At 34.2% G+C, this 23,450-nt stretch overlaps 1 protein-coding gene and 1 long non-coding RNA gene across 5 annotated transcripts; one reads left to right on the plus strand and one right to left on the minus strand.

Annotated features, from left to right (window-relative positions):
* Positions 1-15,793: 15,793 nt before the first annotated feature.
* LOC145072608 (FAD/NAD(P)-binding oxidoreductase family protein) lies at positions 15,794-21,306 on the minus strand. 4 transcript variants are annotated; one of them, XM_079019057.1, is made up of 9 exons: positions 21,149-21,306; positions 20,965-21,064; positions 20,625-20,805; positions 20,191-20,263; positions 19,930-20,115; positions 16,914-17,011; positions 16,743-16,831; positions 16,340-16,513; positions 15,794-16,237 (listed from the first exon to the last, which is right to left on the minus strand). In XM_079019057.1, exons 1-9 carry the CDS (start codon positions 21,189-21,191, stop codon positions 16,066-16,068), a joined length of 1,116 nt encoding a protein of 371 aa, XP_078875183.1. In that variant the 5' UTR covers positions 21,192-21,306; the 3' UTR covers positions 15,794-16,065. The 4 variants fall into 4 exon arrangements, with proteins under 4 accessions (XP_078875183.1, XP_078875182.1, XP_078875181.1 ...); XM_079019056.1 differs by having other exon boundaries at positions 19,936-20,115; positions 20,953-21,064; XM_079019055.1 differs by having other exon boundaries at positions 20,953-21,064.
* LOC145072609 (uncharacterized) lies at positions 17,152-19,211 on the plus strand. Its single transcript, XR_013691077.1, has 3 exons — positions 17,152-17,224; positions 18,653-18,709; positions 18,825-19,211. It is a non-coding gene; the product is annotated as an uncharacterized LOC145072609 (long non-coding RNA).
* Positions 21,307-23,450: the final 2,144 nt, after the last annotated feature.

Raw genomic sequence — 23,450 nt, forward strand, 5'->3', positions numbered from 1 at the left:
TATATATATAATACAAACACATAAAAATTACACAGAAGATACGAATTTGGTTTTATTACTAATGAATTTGATATCACAAATTTCAATTTTTGTAAACAAATTTGTGATAGATTATTTATCTTATTGTCTAATGTAACAATGACTAGTATTGTTAAAACATTGACAAAACCAACTTATCTTGATTCTATAACTAATATATTTATGTATAAATTTTATGTACATAGTATTAAAAATACATATCCTTTTTCAAACCGCAAAAAAACCGCACAAACCGCCCGCACCAAACCGCACCACATAACGCGGTTTAGAACCTTTGCGGTGCGGTTTGCGGTTTTCTAAAATTTCAAACCGCACATGCGGTGTGGTTTGCGGTTTCAACTCGAAACCGCACCGCGAACACCCCTACTACATATGATTCGGATCTGTTAGATCGGAATCAGGATAGATAGTAGGTTATGCTTTATTATCCGTAAGGATCGGTATGTTAGTGACCTGTTAGGTCGATACTCTAGTTACGAGTGAAACTCTATGATTGACGATCAATGAGATAGATATGTTGCTATGTGTATATGCAAGTATATGATTGTATGCGTACATGGTTAGTTGCTAGTTGGTTGGGTTGATGCGGTCCTGCTTTGTGCTGAAGGCCAACACACCCTTTAAGCGGCCCGGGGAGACTGTAGGCCCACACGGCGGACCAGTCATGCTGAAGGCTCGGGAGATATTCAGATAGACTGTAGGTCCAGTAGGACGGACCAGTCCGACCAATGGCCCAGTATGTATGTTGTTGATTGATCGTTTTGGTTGTGGCTTTAGTCAGTATGGTATTGGTATTTTGGGGGTAGCTCACTAAGCCCTCGGGCTTACAGTTTTCAGTTTATTGTTTCAGGTACTTCAGGAGAGCGAGGGAAGGCGAAGGCGTGACCGTACCGCTCCTCATCCTCATGATCTATTTTGGGACACTGTGATGATAAACGGATTGGAAATGTTTTGTAAAAACAATTACTATTCGACTATTTTGTTAGTATTAAAATTTTAAATTTGGCAAAAAAATTTGGGTGTTACAAATCTAGTGAGCATCCTTGTAGTATGTATTCCAAAAGTCTACCTTTTTGAAAATACATGCATTTTGAAAGAGTGTCAACTAGAAAGTTGGTGAGTTCACAGGTTTGCAATAGGTTAATCAAAACATACTTTCTTCCTGATGTATAGTTATATTAGAGTTGGTAAGTACTTTTCGAGACCGAAAAACCTTATTTGGATATATATATATATATATATATATATATATATATATATATATATGTATACTTAATGTATATTTATTATCCTAACTTCGGTAACTAAGTTCTTGATAAAATATATTCTTTATAGGCATTTCAAGTTTCCTATATTACTTTATATGCTATAGGTATTTCAAGTTTCCTATACATATTATATTCATTGTGAGTGCCATAACCAAGCTAGTTCAGACTAATATGCCTCTCCTGACGCTTCATCGGGGTGTCAAATAGTAGAAAAGTAAATTATTACCCAATGTGACTTGACCGTCAAGGTTGTAGCTAGCAACCATAGGTAGGGGTGTCAACCTGTATATATCGATACATAATTCTCCCACTCTTTCGGTTAAGGGTTATAAGCCAGAGGCCTTTCTAAGTATAGTGATACTTAGGTTGATGCATAGAAGGCTCACATGAATTTAAAATAAATTAATAACCCTAAATTTAATATCAAGTTTTTAGTTATTATTCCCATAACAATACATAATACTACAAATACTCCTTAATTCAAGGTTCCACAATAAGACTACTGCATTGGGTATTGAAATATATTTATTTACAATACAAACCAACTATATAATTTATTTAACATATTTCTGATAGAAATAAACAGTATTTGCATGTATTTCTTTCCGAAAACGATAAAAGACTTTAAATGGGTCCACAACACTCACTTATGAGGTTAGTAGTCGAGAAACCGAAGAGATTACGAAAATCTGGAAATTAGTTGTTTCTTCCTTCGGTGAACAGTAATCTTAACTAATGAATAGTTACTTGACCAGAGCTTGGCCGCAATTTGGCAGGAAAAATAGTCGAAAAAAGTCACCGACGGTGGCGGCGGACGACGACTGGCAGCGTCGCAAAGTTGATCGGATGTGATTGGTCGACAATAGGTGATCGGAAAGAGGTTTGTCAGAGGTCAGATTGGAAAAAGGGAAGTGGCAGCCGGTTCTCAGACCGTGTTCGCGGTTTTTCAGTGCAACAAATTATGGTGGTCGGCAGTGGTTCGCAGCTGCCGAAATCCGAGAGAGAAATAGGGAAAGATCTGGCGGGAGGGAGAGAGATTTGGGTGAGAAATGGTGCAATTTCTAAGGAGGGATGAACCTCCGTTATATAGGGTCTCCCTTCTTGATAACCTTTGAAGCCTTTGAACCCACTTGGTTTTGGGGTGTTGATGAAGATGAAAAGATCAAAGAATATGATCTTCTCTACAAGTATCCACCATCAAGAGTAACGCACTTGGAATGCTAGTTCCTTCTTGTATTCTTAAGTGTCTTAAGCCTTTAAGTACTTAACTCAAATAAGCACCAAAGGAGACAACTCAAGGAAGCTTTAAAATCACTAAACTAACTTCAAAAGAGAGAGAGAGAAGTGTATGAAGAAAGCAAGTTTCGGCCATAAGGTAGAAGGAGTAAAAAACTAGCCAATTTTCATGCATGAAGTTCTCATTTTATATCCCATGTAAAGTAAGGGCTTTATAATAAAATACTCTAAAGTATTTGTAGCCTTTAGAGGCATGGGGAGACAAAGCATGGAGGTTGACAAACAACCTCCATATTTGTTTAATAAATTTGGCCATACTTTTTGGAAGGTGGAGGATTCTTTAATTTTTATAAACTCTAAGTTTATAAAATATAAACTTTGTCTTAGGTAAAAGACAAAGAATCCAACTAGTCCAAAATGTGGTGCAAGACTTATTAATTCATACCATATGAAATAATAACTAGTTATACTCTCTTATAATTATTATTTTCACAAAACAATATTTATTCCCTAATTAAAATCAAGAAATGATATTATTTATTAATAATCACATTAATAATAAATATACACAATGTGCCTACTTGATAAAGGTGTGACCTTATAGGATCACATATTATTATCAATATCACTCCACAATGATTCTTGATTCTTGGGCATATAGATTCATCATCACTGACGGTCATGAGGGCAAGGCGGGGGCCCCAACAGTGAGGACACGAGCATTGCAGTTGCAGGCTGGGGAGACCAGAGTTCCATCAGATGATATCATAGGTATGTTTCCTTCCATTTTCCTCGTGGCTTATATATATATATATATATATATATATATATATATATATATATATATATATATATATATATATATATATATATATATATATATATATGCTTTTGGATCATGCAATGTATTTGTAAGTCACTATTTCCGGTTTAGCTTCTCTATGATTGCTTGATTATTATTTCGAGGGTCAACGCATGCCATTATGCATACCGAGAGTCAGGAGTGGAGCACATCTTATTGGAAAAGATTTAGGTTGTCAGTCATCTTTGGTATAGGCCCTTAGGGGAGCGAACCAGGGTTACTGCTCGAAGGATTAACAATAGATCAACATAGTGCATCAGTAGTGGTACATGGTGAATATGAGTTTGGATTCAGTTTGAGGGTTGTGTTAGAGCCTCTCTGATTGTTCTTGTCTGAGAAAGGCTTTGGGGTTCAAAGCATGACCCGAGCACCTGATTGGAATATAATTGAATACGGTTTTGACTCATGATTGATTATGGTTTGGTTTGGTAGATAGAGAACAAGACCATGGGATGAGCTCATGGCTGTTATGGGAATGTTGTAATACTACAAGATAGATGTATCATACACAAGGTTGATAGGTTGTCGAGGGGTGTTGTAAGTTTACGATGGAGCCGTAGCATTCACCAGGAGGAGATGAGTTAGTACATGAGTGATTGTTGGGCTATAAGAGGATCATAACGCACACATGGATCGAGTCGGACAATATTATTGGTTGACCACTCCTTGTTTGGAATGAAGATCTTTGGGTCTGAAGCAAGGTTAGGCTTGTATAGCTCTCATGGGGTAAGAGCCGTGGTTGAGGCTCGTTCAACTGTGTAGTTGGGTGACACCCATGGGCTAGGCCCGTTTGGTTAAGAGAGTATAGGTGAGACCCGGTAGAAAATTGCTTGATTAAGGTGTTGGACCACGTTTAGAGTAGGATGACTCTATGGTCAACGGATGGCATTCATGTGGTTTTTAGGCTCAGGTAGCCTATAGCAGTTAGACTCTTGGTTGGAGTCTCATGATGTGACCATGTGCGAGATTGTCGGATGAAGTGGACAAATGGGTATTTTATATCCCAACTTAGTAGGAATTCACCAAGGAACTAGAAGATCTCGGATAGAATGAGTGTGCAAATCTTCGGTTTTCGGGATCTGAGTTATAGATGGGCTAACGTTTAGGGGTGAGAATCGCAATGGGAGTCACCTCTGTTATCAAAGGGAAATTGTTTGGCAGCAATGAATGGCCATGTATTCTTTTTTCCAGTGGAGTTGTTTTGACTGTGTATCAAAATGAGTTTATATATCGGAAAGTCATACAAGGTTTTGGATTCCAAGATTTTCGGCTGAGTAGCAATGGTTATTCTTCATTGGTTTAAGTGTTGGGTTTTGGTATAATACAACATCCTATGGTGCACATACAACCCTAAATACCTTGGATCTATGTTTTCACTAATTATACATGCAAATGGTTTCCAAGGCATTAAACCTATAACTAGCATGCATTTGACATAAACCATATAATATACTAGTTAGGGAAACATACCTTTTATGTGGCTTGAAGTCTTGATGTATTTGGCCTTAAGAGCTCAACACCAATAGTATGAAATGCCTCAAATGGAATCACAACACACCTAGGACAAAGGTGGCTCTTGAGAGAGAATTCCATGCACCAAAACACCTCCATATTTCTCTAAGAAAAGAAGTGGTGATTTTGGCTATGGAGTAACCTATTTATATGTAGAATTCCAAGGGTCATGGGTATAACCCATAATCCATACCCATGGGTTTTATGATCCATGGTTCATGTGGCCCAACTCTTTATGTATCCATACATAAACTTGGTCCAACATGGGTCATAAGCCCAACATATATAAATATAACTAATTATCATAATTAGTCCCCATAGATTTAATTAGTCTCTTTTGATCACTAAATTAATTCTTGATCGATACTAATTAAAACATATGATTTCATATTAATATATTATAACTTATAATATATTAATAAACCATAAATAACCTTCTCTCAAAAGTCCATCCTAACAAATTGTCCTGATGATATGCAACCCAAATGACCATGCTACTCTCGGGTCAAGTACATACCAATAATAGTCATGGGCTTAGACATCTAATCCAACAGTCTCCCACTTGGATAAGTCTAAAACTATTATTGCAAGTACGACTTCATAACCCGACTAGCAATCGTAGCTCTTAAAGCCGCTGTCGAACTCTGAACAAATCAATGACGCGTCCATTAGATAAGGGATCATATATTCCTCCATTCTAGATATCATACGGACTGAGACATGGATTATAATCATTCTCTCTGTCCATTTGTTGTTTCCCGATTTCCGATTTATGACGACTGACTAATTGAACAAATCAAATCAGTCTTGGCCCGGCCGAGCACTTCCATTTGTCATCATCAAATCATCGAGGGGCCCACAGATATCGCTTTTATCCCGAAGGTAAAAGGAATGGATAAACTTCGACTCATATGGCTTGTTCTACTACTTGTTGAATCATACACAAAGGCACGTTTTATAACATCGAGTTACCAATGCGTTTTCGTGCAATCAATGTATAACCAACTCATAGTAACAACTCATATCTCTAGGTTTGAAGAATATAAGATATTATCGTCTCATGATCACTCATGATAAAATCCATGAAGTGATTCCAATGAGCACGGGTTGAATCCAATACTCAGAACTTATGAGCACTCATGAGTGTTGTAGCCCTTTGTCCAACATCTTAGACCTCTACAAGCCAACCCATGATAGTCTTGATTCATATCTACTTCCAACATATGACCGACTATGGATGGTTTGAATAACTTAGTCAATCAGAACAATGACCTAGTTATTTTGGAAGTCAAAACATGCAAAGTGAAACACAATAATAATCGAATCCAATATGGTCTCAGAACTTATGAATATAAATAAAACACCTTTTATTTATCACCATATGATTACACATTATTCATTGTATACTGTTTCAGCTATCAGCTTTATTCTTGAATTAAAAAAATAGTTGTCCCATGCTCCAAGCATCTACACTATGTTTTTCTAAACACTAGTCATGCCACACACCAAGTATGCATACTATGTTTGTCTATGATCTTTACTTTGTGAAATAGATCAATTGAACATAACTCCAATGATTCTCATTTCACAGTCCCAAATCTTACTGCAAATGCAAGAATTCCAAATTCATGCCATTTACTGAAATCTGTTAGATTCTAAACTTATATGCATTGATCCTCTTGTAATGATTATGCACAAATTCATAAAGACTTGGCAACAATCATTACAGAGTATTCCAAAGGAGATCAACTCCTTTGAAACATCCTTCTTGCATTAAGTTTCCTAATCATACAGATTGAATACTTTCTAACTTTGAAGCATTTCCATATTCCATTTTGACTATCACTTCTGAACAAGAGTTGCCTCCTTACAGATTATGTCAATATGGTCCTTCCAGAATTAATACTATACTTCCAACTGTCCTTGAGCAACCAATCTTTGGTAAACCTTAGATTGTCCTCAACAATTGCTTAATCATTTTAGTCATATCAATTTCTAGACCTTTTTCCCTTCTTCATGCCCCAGGCATTTGGAAAAACTTAGAAAGAGTGAATATAGCACATGTAATCGATCCTATATCCGAAGCATATGGGACACGATTCATGATGTCTCACATAAAGACTAAACCAGTCTTTTGCTATAATATTTCCATTTCTATTTGCCAATTTCTCATAATTCAGATTATGAAAAGGGATGCCGTAATCATAATCGAATTTTAGAACGCAAATAATGAACCCATATATAGAATTTCGTTATGTTGATCCATCCCAACATGAAATTCATATATATTCTTGACTAAATATGATTAAGACCTCAATCTAAGCTTTTAGATTTGAGATGAAGTATAATTTCCTCTCCCTTAATTATAGCAAAACAACTTTTTCAACCCCTGCAACCTCACGAATTGAAACTTTTGTTTTCTATAATTAACATTGCTAACTTGCAATACTTATCATAATTATCATGCTCTCACTAACATGATGATTATTAGCATAACACTTATGCTCCCACTAGCTTTGACATGTACCCAGAAATCAACTGAACTTCTTGAAATCAATACTTTATTGACTTCCTTACCAAAGTTCAGATTTCTGATACTAGATTGCCTTGATAAGCCTTTATCAATATCATACACCTCTCTTAGATAGCTAACATGTGTGTCTAAACAATTATGAAGAGGGATGGCGTAATCATAATGTTTAGACCTTTTGTCATTCCCACAATTGCTATCTACTCAAAATCTACTTAGTGAAAGAGTTTCCTTACCATCATTTTCATGAATCGAAGAGAAACCTTATGACACTTAGATTTAATGGTGTATGTGTTCTTATCCATGTGAATTGTCAAAACCATAGCCACAAGACAAGGATAATGACAAATCCAAACTCATATGGATTGAACTTGTGCAATCTTAACTTCTTGCCACCTGGCAGCTCAAGGGCTTGTCATTGCTTCCAAGTAGTTATGCAAACAATTAAGAACATGTAGAACTCAAATGTATAGCCAACTTAATTGGAATGGGCACAAAAATGTCAGCACGATAGGTTATAAACCTCTACTTGTGTGCTAGCGATGAAATACAGGTTTTATTCTTGATTACTTCTTGAAACCTTTTTCAGGATCTTTTAGACTCCCACTGTCTCCTTGACCTATACGACTTTCTTGCCAAATATTCAAGAGATAGTGTGGATTCTAATCAAGACAGACACTTAACACAATTAGCCTTAGTTGGTCTTTGTTTTATCCAAAACATCACAACTTACCAATTTCAAATGTACAAGAGTAGAAAACTTTTACTCTTACATTTGACAAGTGTTTTAAACCTTCATTAAGACACGTCACTCAAGTTACAATCTTAGAGTATAACTCTATGAATTGTTTTGGAATGAAGTATGAATCATCTTCTTGATTTAACCACTTCAACAATTCATAAATCCTCTTCTTAACTATCAGAATGTACTTAGAGGATGAATTGTGATAAGGTCTCAAAATCATTAAGATGACCTTAAAACATGATACTAAAGTACTCTCCCATCTTTTCAGATTTGAGAAACTTTTATCCTTCTGCCTAATTTGATTCTTCTTATTCGTTCTGTCATACATTGAAAATTTTCCAATGTTTCAGAATTATACTTAAGCTTGTAAGTATAATCATATTTACTAAACCTTAGTAAATCATGACGAATAGTCTTATCCATATTTTGTGGTGGACTTTGATAAGTGCACAAGAAAGTGTACTTGATCCCTTAGTCCTTCTCTTGACTCACACATCCATGTGAACAAGTAGTTAGTCTTAATTTTTCCAAGGCTCGAAAGTTCTCATTCATCATACTATACAACTTGCATGATTCCAAGTTTCGGTCCAATTGAAACTTGGGTGATGAGAATCTTTCCTTATTTGGTAAATTTAGACACTACCACAAATGAACGAATCAAATTCATATTTCCAATATTTCTATAAATATACAAACATCAAGTTTTCATGAATGCCATTGTAAGGAGATAAAAATAAAGTAAAACAAACTTTTATTTATTTTAAAATGCGGAAAAAACTTTTTCCTTACAATGTAACTTGAAATGAAAACTATGTTATTACTTGTTTCCTAGCAATCTATCATAACTCCTAAGAGTAGCTCAAGAATCCAATCTTCAATCAAGCGATAGAAATCCATCTTCGCGATCAGATTCAACATACTCTTTCTTTAAGTTTCCTTCAATTTTCCTTTAATTCTTAAACATCAACATGTGACCCAGTCACATCTTGTAATAAGAATCTCATAATAGAAACTTAACCAAGTTAGATAGTGGACCTTACCTGAAATAGAGTCAAATTTATTGACTTTACTAGCCTTATGATCTTTTAGGTAAAATTGACAGCTTCGCAACCAATGCTCTTTCCTTTTGGCAATAGGACCATATGGACCCTTAGGTAATAGTACATGGGACTATCTCTGACTTAGCCTTTCTCTTTACCATTTGGTCAACCGAATTGACTATGGCCGATCCCTTTCCATTGGGAAGAGAATGTTTTTTTGGATTTCCTGTGTCACTACTGTCCCTGTCCATAAAGTTTTGGGAAGTTGATCTCCTAATCAAATTTGTTTTACTAGTACACTAAATCATTTCTGATTTAGCAGCACCAAACAAATAGATAAGATCATTAAGGGTCTTGTCATAGTTTGTTTCATAGGAGTCCCAAGGAACTCACTATGTGACTTAGAAAGTGATTGAACCACTAACTTTCTTAAGACTTTGACACTCAACTCTACCGGCTTGTCAGTATGTGACTTCATCTCCAAGATGTGATCACACCTAGACCTTGCCTTGCCAATAGGGCTTGAGTGACCTTGAACTTGTGGGTTAGGGAGAATAATTGGAGGAGGTGGAGGAAGTGAAGTTCCAAGATATTTAGGAAGATCATAGATGTCTGAACTAGACATCTTTTGGGAGATATTCAAGATAGTTGATTTAAAGTCCTTAATATAACACCCAATATAAAATATTAAGGCTAGGACCCAACAAACTATTTTATAACTTGGAAGAGGGATGCCGTAATCCAAGCTATAGAATATTTGAAGGTAGGTGAATGACGAATCACCAATTTCCACCATGAAGAACGAAATAATTTATTAGGTTTTAATTGGATTTGAAACTCCTAGATCTTTTGAGATTCATTGAACTTTTCAATGGCATGTTTCAATCTCGAGTGTGCCCTTCAGGTTTTGTGACTGGGATGCCGAGGATCACAAAACAAGGTGTGAAGTAACCATGCAAATTACTTGGCACCCTTAAGTGTTTACCCCTCAATCGATGTGCCGGTTAACCACACACGCTCCATCGATACTATGATAAACATTAAGTTACCCTTTGCCTACCTTGTTAAATACGAGTTAGTGTGTCGGTTAACCACACACGCTCCACTAACCGACTTAAACAAAGTGTAAAGTGTAATTTCATGGATTAGCACCTTATTCACATTTTCCTAAGTAACTAAGATTGGGTATTTATAAAAGGTTTAGTTACTTAGTATTTATCATTAATACTTTTAATGAAGGGAGAATTATAGTCCTTGTCCTACCCGTTCGGCTAACGACCCTCCACCGGTCAAGGAAGCGGTGGGTGAGAGTGGACACCCATTAAACTGCCATTTTATAGGCAGTAACCTTATACCCCCCCTTATAGACCGGCTTCGTGAATGAGGCCTACTAATTGTAAGACTGACTTTACTCTTATACATATATATAAATATTATTAACTTATAATATTATAAAGTATAAGGGTTGAATTTTAACTTTTAAAATTCTAAGGTCTAGTTTGGAATTAAAGTATACATGGGGGGTAACTTTACAAATTCCAAAACTTGAGGACAAGTTTTGAAACCTTTCAAAACTCTTGGCTTTTTCATAACTTATGAGTTTAATTAAGGTTTAATGAAAAAAAATTCAAGTTCCATAACTTGAGGACAAGTTATGGAAGACATTAAATCATTTAATGATGACATTAAAAATAGAGACTTTTCTATTTTGATAACCTATGAGACTTAATGACACTTTAAAAAGAAAAACTCTTCACTTTCCATAACTTGAGGACAAGTTATGGAGTTCATAATAACCATTAAGATCAAATATTCCAATTAACACAATAATCAAATAATTTTTCTATGATCTAGATTAAACTCATAAGTAAAGATAATTCACATCAACAATTTTCAAGAAATTAGATGATCATATAAACTAATACAAATCTTGAAACTTTGACAATTATCCTTTGAAGACTCTTGGACTTCATAACCTAAAGAGTTAATAAATGAGACATTTCACATCCATAACTTATGGAAGTTTCAAAACTCTTAAGATCATAACTTAAAAAAAAAAACTTTTGAGTTCCAAAATTTTATGACAAAATTTGTAACTCCTTAAAACCACTTAGATCAAACTTTTAAAACAGATAAAATAATCATATCATTCTATCTTTTAATAAATTGACCTAATTCAACTCTTGTAGTAAAGTGACTCAAATTTTACAAATAATTAGTTTTTCATAAAATCAAGTAATTATCATAAAATTTGACAAACTTCATGTTTTTTTTCTTTTTTTTTTTCATCAACTTGAAAAAAAAAATACATTTGCATCAAATATAGTAGAAAACAACCCGTGTCACTGATACCACTGTTGGGTTTTGGTATAATACAACATCCTATGATGCACATACAACCCTAAATACCTTGGATCTATGTTTTCACTAATTATACATGCAAATGGTTTCCAAGGCATTAAACCTATAACTAGCATGCATTTGACATAAACCATATAATATACTAGTTAGGGAAACATACCTTTTATGTGGCTTGAAGTCTTGATGTATTTGGCCTTAAGAGCTCAGCACCAATAGTATGAAATGCCTCAAATGAAATCACAACACACCTAGGACAAAGGTGGCTCTTGAGAGAGAATTCCATGCACCAAAACACCTCCATATTTCTCTAAGAAAAGAAGTGGTGATTTTGGCTATGGAGTAACCTATTTATATGTAGAATTCCAAGGGTCATGGGTATAACCCATAATCCATACCCATGGGTTTTATGATCCATGGTTCATGTGGCCCAACTCTTTATGTATCCATACATAAACTTGGTCCAACATGGGTCATAAGCCCAACACATATAAATATAACTAATTATCATAATTAGTCCCCATAGATTTAATTAGTCTCTTTTGATCACTAAATTAATTCCAAATTAATTCTTGATCGATACTAATTAAAACATATGATTTCATATTAATATATTATAACTTATAATATATTAATAAACCATAAATAACCTTCTCTCAAAAGTCCATCCTAACAAATTGTCCTGATGATATGCAACCCAAATGGACCATGCTACTCTCGGGTCAAGTACATACCAATAATAGTTATGGGCTTAGACATCTAATCCAACATTAAGTGAGTAGGACAAGGATTTGTTCGTTATTAGGGTATGTTAGTCCTGCTAATTTGGGTTTCGATTGTAGCATTGGAGGGTTGTTGTGCGTGTGAGTCGACGTTTAGCCTGAAGAGGGGTTTGGGAAGAATTGGTTGGATCGTTTGGGTGCCTGGAAGTAACAAGGAGTAATTTCAGGGATGAAATCCAGTTTAAGTGGGGGAGAGTTGTAACATCCAGTTTCGAGAAGCTTCCTATTTCGGGAATTATGGGAATTAAAAGGATCAAGTTAGGGCCCTGGACTTCAAGGGTTTGGGTTTTAGACCCAATTAGGTGTGGATTATACATGTTATGTGATCAAGACTTTCAGTTTGTGCTTTGGAGTTCAAGGGTATAATGGTAAAAGTGATACTTCAGATCTTTCTTGAATTAAAGATTCTAGTTCGGAAGGTTTTAAGTCAAAGGAAATTAGTGGGGATTGTATGGGTTTTCATTACCTTTCCAAACATATAAAGAACGCCAAAAGCGGAGTTAGGACGAGAAAGTTATGGCCAATGGAAGTTAGATTGGGAAAGAGTTTGGTCAGTACGCTGGGTGTACGAGGTATCTACGTTGGGCGTACTTGGCTAAATTGATCGCGAAGAGTCTCCCTCGTTTGATTCTTCTTTAGATTTAGTGGAGGTTTGGTTTTCGATTTTATCTAATTCTAATTTGCTTTTCCTATTTTCCGGTTTGATTTTCTTCAAAAAAAAATCAAATATGGTAGTGATTTTCCGATTTTCCCATTTCCTAATTCCCATTTTCCATGTCACATCTTGGTACAATTTTCCTGTGATTTACTTTTGATTTGCTTCATATGAACAATGTAGTGGTTTTTCGGCAGTCATGTCGGAGAAGACAAATGAGGTGATTGTTTACCGGAGGTTAAGTACGGGAAGAAGAGGTTGAGGAGGATGGGTTAGGTAGGGAGGTGGACCACATATCTAGTTACCATTGTTTTTAAATATTAATAAGTTAATAACAAAAATAAATAAATAAAAAGACCATCAAGGGTAAAATAGTCTTTTTAGGTTGAACAATGACCAAACGTGAAACAAAATTACATCTTAAGGACCGTCTGAGTTGGAAAAAAATAAAAGGAATTACGAGTCAAACATATATATTACCCCAAACCACATGTACCATTTACGTAATTTACTCAAGATTTTAAAAGTATATCAAATATGTTTCTTTTCTAAAATAAGAAAGCAAAATTTAGAAAAAACGGAAAAAAGAAGAAAAAATCGTGAGATACATCATCAAACAAATGACAATTGAAAATATATTTTTAGAAGTGATTGTTTTGGTAAGATTTGAAATAGAATTTCATTATAACAGAAGAGCATTGGGTATAGACAACGTAATATTATTTTGGTACCACTTTACATGCCACATCACCAATAATATTATAAAATCAATTAAGAAAATTGTCACCATGTTATAACACCCCACTAATTTTCATGTCATCATGTTTTTTTATCTTTTTTTATTTTCTTTTTTTTAATTATAGAACCAAATATATTTTTATAAAACATAATGTTTAAATAAAACATAATATTTAAAAAACATAGCATTAAAAAAAACATAACATTTAAAAACTAAAAAAACATAACATTTAAATTAAACCTAACATAACCATAGTCCTAATTTCCCAAATAAGTTTTCCTACTCTACTTCTTCATCGCTTGTAGCACTGTTAGATATCAAAACGCCAAACTCTCATCATTAGCCCGAAGAATTGACAACCGATTTGCCATTTGTTCTCACTCTCTTTGCTCCTTCTCCTCCCGCGCTTACCTTTCAAGGGTCTCCAAGTCTCGATGTTTCAACTCATTTTCTTTTCTTTTTGTATTAAATTGTGATCATCGAACTTTGCTTTCATTTCTGCAATGTCACTTTTGTTCATCTCAAATTCCTATGCATGTTTTGCAGTGCGTCTCGCTTTATCACGGACTATTGGTCTTCGTGGCGGGGAGATCTCATCGATGTCATTCGGAATGTCATCAGTGTCGGTGTTGAGATCAATGTGAGTCCGTGCATCCGAAACATCTAACGAACTCGAATTACGAGATCTCTTCGATTGAACCTCCGACGATGTTGGAGTTTTAATCCATTTTGGATCTACTCGCACCAACTCCCATGCTTCTCCGAACTCAAACGCATGTCCATTCTCGACCCGATATTGTTCTTTTGCAGATTCAAACAAATCGAAGTCTATAGTTCCGCTCTGTTGTTGAGACTTCTGTAAAACCATTGAATGTTGTGCACCGCTTACTTATTTGAATCCATTTGCTACTAAGCATGTTGGTATTGCTTTATGGTTTTTTCTTCAAGATATTGTGGAATTTTTTAAGCACCGCCTCCCAATAGGCACCTTTCTTCATACCATATTTTTTGAAGTACCACACCACACTGCCGTCAAAGCGTATTCCTCCTCCGATGTCCACCATTGTAGAGGTTCCTCACTTGCCATTGCAATCGCTTTCCCTTTCCCTTTCCCTCTTCTTCTCCTACTGCCCCTACTTGTTTCGGCCTCGATTTCAACCGCTGGTTGTGTTGGTTGTGGTTGCTTGTGCTTCTGCCATCGAAGAGAAAGTCGGTAAAAGGTTTTGTTGTAAGTTTGGGATTTGCCTAAAAAGATTTTGTTGAATGTAAAATGAGGTAGGAAATTGGATTGGAAGTGAAGTGAGATTGAAAGAAGCTCCTTGGTATGGGATTTGTGGTGAGTTTTGAGAGGATAAAAGGTTAAAATAAATTTTGTAACCGGCAAATACGATATGAGAAGTTATGTTTGGTTGTTTGTTTGGGTTTGGTGGATGGATGTTTGGGTTTTGTTTCATTTTTTGATTAAATAAAATAGTGATTTTTTTATAAAATATAGAGAGAAATAGAGGAGTTGTGTAAAAAGATGGATTAAATGTGTTGTTTTTAAAGTTAAAAAAAAAAATATATGTATTTTTTATTAATATTGACCGTTTGACAACGGTCCACCAAATAACGACAAAAAACATTCACAAACGCGTGTTTCACCAAGTCATAACACCAACGAGAAAACACATAACGAGGAAGGGGCAGTGTGCTCCCCGTTATAACGCCGTTTAAGGCAATGACACGTCGGTAATAACGTCGTTTTCTAGACACACATCGTATACTCTATCTAATGTGTTGTTCAGCTAAGGTATATAGTTTCAAATCTAAGTATTTTCAAATATTACTCAAAGATGAGATATCATAGTAATTTATACACAACAATTTATGTTTTATAGAGTTACAATACAACATTTTAAAACATAAATTATTATATATGGAGAAAAACTATTATATAGGAATCAGCTCCCGATATAAAGTAAAGAATTTCAAAATGCTTCGACACATATTACAAGAATAACATCTTTCTACAATTCTAATTCAAATACTACCAACCAACGATAGATTCCCGATTAAAAGATTCCACATCTCACAAAAACAATCACACAACCCAAACTTCTAAATCAGTTGTGTTTTAGTCTACTTTTCTTTATGAACTGACCCCTCTACAGTATAGATGAATAAGTGGATGTGATATTCGTTTCAATACAACAATCGGTTCATTTGTAAAGTATACGCAACGTTAACAAACATGGCATATGGCATATTTATTCAATAACTCCTTCTGGAAAAGAAAGAAATGAGAATCTTTGTTGCACTATAAACAACTGAAAGATTCAGAAAACATAGAGGCAGCAGCCAATCCACTTGAAATAGCACCTTCAACATTTGGGCTCACACAAAAATCTCCACAGATTGCCAGTTTCTTTCTTCTATCCCAAATGCATTTTTCATCTCTTGCTATGCTTGTTGCTGGAAAAGCACTTCCCCTGAATCAAATACAAAAAAAAAAAAATCATAACATATAAAAATTAAAAATCAAATAATGAGATATGTAGTTGAAATGTAAAGTTTGAGTAAAAAGTAAAAACCATCTATGAGCTTTCTTGAAAAATGGCAGAGAGACATCAAGTCCAGTCCTCTGAAATTCTTGAAATAGTTGTTCAGCGATTTCTGCTAATGCTGCATTTGAAGGTTTTTCTAGTCCTGCTTTTCCAATTATACCCTCTGCATACTTTTCTGTTGAACGCAATACCCACCTTTCACTGTTCCATACAAACCATTAAACATAAAACTTTGTTTTTTTTTCTTAAACACTACATAAGTTCTATAAAAGAAGAAAAAGAAACCATCAAAACCTTGACTTGTAAAAAAACCAGAAAAATAATCTTTGGATTGTTTTTTAATAAAAAAATCTTAGTGGTTAAAACAAAATAAATAAAATGGATTTGGTCAAAGCAAGGATATAATGAAAAAGTCAAAATAATATAAGACCTGGAGGTAGAACGACCAGGCTTACAGCTGTCACAGGTTGCCCAGCTAAGTAGTTCAGAATTTTCAAATGAGAAACCCTTAAGTGGTATCTGAGCCAAGAAATTTATTAAAAAAAATTTATTAACCCATAACAAAATTATGAAAGATGAAGTTGAAGAATGGGAATCTTACTGAAGACAAGGGATTGTGAAATGCCAACATGAGAGCGAAACATGGTTTAACAGGAACGTCTTTAATCTTGTCAGAAATCTCTGGTATCACATTCAAGTCTATAATTCAACAGTAAAAGAATACTTACTGTGATTGTTCCAAAGTAACATATATAGAAAAGGGTATTATGGGAAAATCAGTAAATAAGGAGCATCTTTTAGTGCATTTTCTTTAGTTGTTACCAGAATGCTTATAAAGGAGTAGAGTTTATCTTTTGTCAAATTCTGGTCTTAGAACCTTTGGGAGAGATTAAGCTCTTGAATCACTAGCAAGTAAGTATTAGGTTATTTTTGTTTATTTTGGTCTTAATTTGAGTGTTTAATCAATCTAGTGAAACTCTTGTTATCTGTTGTTATTTCCTGATTTCATCCTCTCATTTCAACACTTCACTTGAACACTAATACACCGGAATTAAAGCCTCACTCCCGATACACCAAGAGAATCCAACATGTGAACAATCTAACTTTTTTTTTTCCTTTAGACTTATTTTGACTTTTTTCCTCAATTCCCACACACTAAAGAAGTCGCTCACGCTGCTACTTGTTCTTCTTCTCAATCGCACCTAATTTTTTCATTCTTTGACATTTTGACTTCTGTTTTTGATGTTTTCGACTCTCGGTGGCAGTTTCAACCTTCTTCCAACAGGTTTAATGTATATCTTTATAAATTAGGGTAGTAAAAGTTTTACATAGACATAGCGGGTAAACGAGCAACAAGCTATACCGCAACCCTTTTTTTGGATAGCAAAACTAATTCTTTTAAAACCAACATCCATAGATCTTGGAGTCATAACATTACTATGCATGACCTGTTGGACTCTATTGAGGAGCTCCACAGCATCTGGTGCAAGGAAACCGAAAGTATCAAATGCAAAAGGTATAAACGTGTGTTGATTTTCCACGCACGTTTTCTCATGTTCTGCCACTTTGCATGATAAGCAGCTTGCCCCACAATGAAAACCACACTCCCCAACCTACAAGAGGGGAAACCCCTGTTAGATCCACACATGCATTCTTCCCTCCGGCCCATCCAAAAAATATAACATCGCTGGTCTAAATGTTGATCTTCCTTTCAATGAGTCGGTCAGGTCAGAAAGTTCACAGGTGCCTTTTTCTTGGCAAAAACCATGCCGCGCCTAAATATATTGATGGTAAAAGGGACCTTGACGACTTAAGTGATGATGAGTAATGGGAGATTCGAAAAGAGTTTTGGGATATGCAAGGGGTAGTTTGACACATCAAGGTTGTCATTTTTATATGGTGGTGAGAAGGTTGTTCTTCGAGGCGATTAAGAATTTAGTCAACCCCTAGTTTGTTTTTGTTCATTAGTTCGATCTCTACGAATGAGGGTTTTCTCGTGGAATTAGCCAAAGCAAAGGGAACTATAATTCATTGATACAAACACATTCCATGTACATAAGTCAAACTAGAAGAGTGGTCAAGTCACGTGCATAAAGATTTGGTCATATTCAATCGCCATTAAAAGTTTATTGCATTAGTTTAGGACTCACGATTTAATTCCAGTATGCATGTTTCCCTTAATTTTAGTTAGCAAGTAGTTTCAAATTTCTATAAATTGTAACCTGCATTTTGATTAAGAATTAAGCAGAAAATTGTCTCAATATTGTCTTGTTTATCTATCTCTCATCTCTAGTTTCTGAACTAACAAAGGCCATTACGAGTTTTTGTTATGCCCTTCAGGCTAACCAACGTGTTGGCGAGTGGAGACTGGAGACCTTTCAATCATTGATAAAGAAGGTGTTTTTCCTATATTTGCGAAAATTTGTTTTTGTTCTCTTTGAAGATATATTAGTCTATACTAAAAAGCTAACATAGCATCGAGAGCAACTAACCATTGTATATGTTCGGGCAGGATTGTGTGGAGTACTTGGGTCATATTGTATCTTGTGAGGGGGTCATGGTGAATGTAAATCCATCCAAAACCCTAAACCCTAAACCCTAAACTATTCAGGACACCGGGGAACGTTTCTCGAAAAAAACACGACCTATCATATCCATAAATGGATAGACACACCGAGTTTGTGAATTAAAGTGTTGAAGTGTATGTGCAATGCTTAATGGTGTGTTAAGTAGTTACCATGGGTCGAGATGGAGGTCAACGAGAAATAAATCATAAGGGCAAATGGGTCAATGTTTATTAGAGGCGTAGATGGAAATAGGAGGGAGAAATAAATTGCAAAAATAACGGGAGTTTGATGATCGTTTCCTTGTCTGCGTATTACCTATTTTATGTTTATCTTTCCTAGTTTATGTTTATCTAATAAGTTAAGTTTCTTATCACCAAGATATCCATAAATAAAATTGCTAGGGGGGACTAGAAGGCATAAAAAAAACTAGAATTGGAATAGGATTGAGATATCTCTTTAATGATCTTTTAAGCTATATAACTTTAAAGGTATTTTCCTATCTTGTACTATAAATAGAGAATCCAATGTACCATTTTAAATATAGAAAAAAAAAAAACATTCTTTCTACTTATATAATATCATTATGTTAAAAAGAAAGTGGTAAACTATGTCCATCACACACATTTCCAAACAATATCTATGAGTGGTTGAGAATACAAATTGATTATTTACTCAGGGAAAAAATATATATATAAAATATAAAATGAGCAATTTGGCCATAAGTTTCATGTCGATAAAAGTGATAGTTAGTACAACTTCCATTCGTTTCCTTATCTTACATCCTAATGACATCCGAGTTTTAACTTTTAATACTATAAACACCATTTGATTGTCAAGGTTTAGAAAGGCCATATTGTTCACACATGTTGCAATTAATAATAAACATTCCCACTATTTTAATAACTCAGTCTCCATCTTTGAGGTTCCTTGATAGGCTGATATTTTGCATTTTAATATAAAAAGACTTTTATAACTTTTGACTCAAGGATTGCAAGAACCAATCAAAATAAATAAATAAAAAAAGATATAGGTAGAAGTTATTAGTTATACTTATACCAAGTGGAGGTGGTTTCCCAGTGACTTGTGTAAACCTTTGAGAAAATGTGCTTTTGTCTGATGCTACAACTCCATTAAACATTCCAAGATCTTGTCCATTCACATCTGTTAAACTCCATGAATCCTCATTCTCCAACCACTCCAATCTCCCAACCATAACCCCAAATTTACTCTCTATACCTGATTAAAAAAAAAGTCAAGTAAGATACCTTTTTATTATTAATATATATTATACTTCAATAAAGTTTCCAATACCAGGTTCTTGGCATAAAGCTCTGCATATAGAATTCATTCCAGGGATGCCCACATATTTCTTGCTTAATCCTTCCTAAAATGAACAGAGAAAATAGTCTATAATGTTAAAGAAAATCAGTAACTTTTAAGCATGTTATTAATTCAATCAATCAATGAACATGTCAACATGAAAATTTAGGGAATGTCATGTGGGAATAACTTTTTGTATTATAATATCACTAAAAGTTTTCAAATTCAAATGTATATAAAATACATATAGATTTTGCTCGTGATTCTTGTAAGCATGTGGATGAAGATATATACAAAAGAACAATTCAGGCATATAATACTTCAAACAGCTAATATACCGATTTAAAAACTCAAAATAGGACGACAAACAGCTATGTGGCCAAGTTGCAATAATAAACTATGATGAAGATGAAGAATGAGTAAACCTTTTCGAAGTTGACAAATTTTTTAGTATTGAAATCAAATGACCCAAAATTCTGTTTCCATTCAGCGACAAGACCCCTTGCTTCCCAACCCCTAATCATCTCCTCCACGTCGTTGTTTGTTGAAGTAAAATAAGGTGCGCCATGGTCAAAATACAATTCCCTTTCATCTTCGGAAGTTTCCCTGAAAATTAAACAGAATGCATACGATTATACATACAAACGTTTCTTGTAGTCTTTGGTATAACATGAATTGGGATTTAATTGTGGAATATAAGCGAAGTAATTATGGAGATTGAGATAGGGTTACATACAGAGAACAATAAAATACCATAAGGGATACCTTCTCCGAGACATTCGACCACCTGGGCCTCTAGCGGATTCGAAGATGGTGACTGAAATCCCATTTTTGGCCAAACTGGAAGCGCAAACAGCTCCTGAAACTGAACCATTTTACAATTGGATCGAATTAGATCGAAAAACAGGCACACAGGCACATATTCCAGAACTGAAAGATGTTTCCTCACTTCCGGCGCCGATGACGGCAACCTTGGTAGCTATGGGATTCATGGTGCACCCGTCGACGTTCTTCACCTGCGAATTGGATATTTCTTTTTTAGAGTTTATGTAATTTTTATTGATGTCTCATTTTATATTAGCTACACTTCTACACTAAATCAAATTTACATTTTGCTTTATATACAAGTTTTATTTAAATGTAATAGTGTTTGATTTGTTTAAATGTAATAGTGTTTGATTTGGTTGATTCACTTTTCAACAAATATTAAATAACTAGGTTATAACCCGTGTAGTACACGGGTTGATTATAAAAAAATATATATATTTAATTGGAATTTGTGAAAAAGTAAAGCACAGTTCGTGTACAACTCTACTATTAATTGACAAGTTTATAATCCGTATAATATACTGTTGATAAATTAAAGTAAGATAAATAATAATTGTAACAAAATAAATGGAATATGAGATTATTTATAATTGATTATTTCATATAATTGATTACCAAACATTTTGAATTTCAAAATCTTTATTAATAATGCTAATTTTAAGGGATTTAAAAGAAGATTTAAATTTAAATGTAAAATCATTAATAAAAAAGACATGTGTCATTTTTTGAGAATAAAAGAAAAAATTAAAAATTATAGAAAAATGACATGTGACAAGTTTAGGATTCTTTTATTAGAAGAGAGAGAAGTTTTGTTTTTGTTTTATGGCAAAAATATCATAATAATCATTTTTAAAATTTTTTATCATAAAAAAAAAAAAAAAAAAAAAAAAAAAAAAAAAACCTAAATAGTTATTATTTCACAATCAGCTATATAAAAAAATTTTGATTGACTGCGAAAAAATGATTTCCTTTTCTAAATTTTCGTAAGTTTATGTGAAATCTACGTTAAATGCAAAAAAAAATGTTTTTTTTATATTTTTGTAGAATACTCTTATAATTAAGAGAACCCAAATGGTATGATAATTGGTATAAAGTTCGAATGTAAAAGCTATGGGTTTTTTTTCATAATTTTCACCAAATAATTTACTTTTAAGCTAAAAAATATGATTTCTCGACAACCAAATTGAGAGTGCAATATGTCCATGGAAAACCTTAGTAGTCTTTGTTTTTCTTATTCTAGTCGGTGGAGCGAATGTATAGAATCCAAACTATGAACACACTTGAACACCAAAACCCTCGTCGAATAAGGTTGTTGATCGTTGGACGCGTCGTGTCAACCGAAGCATGTCGCGTCGACTGGCAGATCTAGATTTAGAGAAAGATGAGAGGCTCGAAACCAAATGAGGGATTATGTAACCTAAAATCCTATTTTGGCACTCATATTCATAGGGGTGGGGTTTAGATTTCCTTATTGGATAATTAAATGGTCATAAAATAATTATACTTAAGATATGACTTTCAAATCTTTACACTTTAAAGCCTTTAAGATGTAAAGATTTCTGTTAATTTATTAATTACTAATAAACTAGAGAAGTTTTCCCCGCTTTACGAGGGTTGGAAGCCTTCAATCTTGAGATACCATATCTTGCATGAAAGTTTCCAGAACTTAAATCATATCGAGTCTATGATTTAACTCAGGGTTTCTGTTGCTTGGTAAGTATTCTAGTATACACTTTTTTTCAAGTGTTTAGGGTTTAGGGTTAATTTTCATGTTTACCGTTATCATCTTCTTAATTTGAAGCATCATATTGTTCTATCTCTCGTCATAATACTTTGTCTTGCATTTATCCATCTAGTCATCCGGCAACAAACATTGATTTTGCTCCAGTTCCTTTCTAAGTTCAATGAAACGGAAATGTAATTTGTTTTTGGAAAAAGAAAATCAAAAGAAATTGTAAAAAAAATAAGGATGTAAGCTTTTGGTAAAAAAAATCAAAACAAATTGCTGAAAACAAAAACAAAAAGGTGTAAAATGAAACTCGGGAAAATATTTTAAGAAAAAATACTCGCTTTAAGCCTGCAAGTGCTAATGTGGCTCATGACACTAAGAAAACCAAGGCTGGTTTCATTCTCTTTCCCCCAATACTAAAAATTCGCACAATTGCAGACCTTAAAACTAGGTTTTCTGCACCAACAATCTTCCACACAAAAAATAACAAGAATCATCAAAATTAAGCATTGAATAAAGGTAAAAAAATCATCATAATAGAGCACTAATTCAAATTCATGATCACAATCTTCAATCTTGAAGTACATTAAGCTAGGAAACTTGACTCGAAAGTGTCTAGAGCATTAAAAGTGAAATTAATAACACAAATCGTGTAAAAGAAGAAGAAATACTTACAGATTGTAGATTCTTGTTC

The sequence above is a fragment of the Lactuca serriola genome, chromosome 9 (assembly GCF_051521515.1).
Source record: "Lactuca serriola cultivar US96UC23 chromosome 9, Lser_US96UC23_V15, whole genome shotgun sequence".
NCBI lineage: Eukaryota > Viridiplantae > Streptophyta > Magnoliopsida > Asterales > Asteraceae > Lactuca > Lactuca serriola.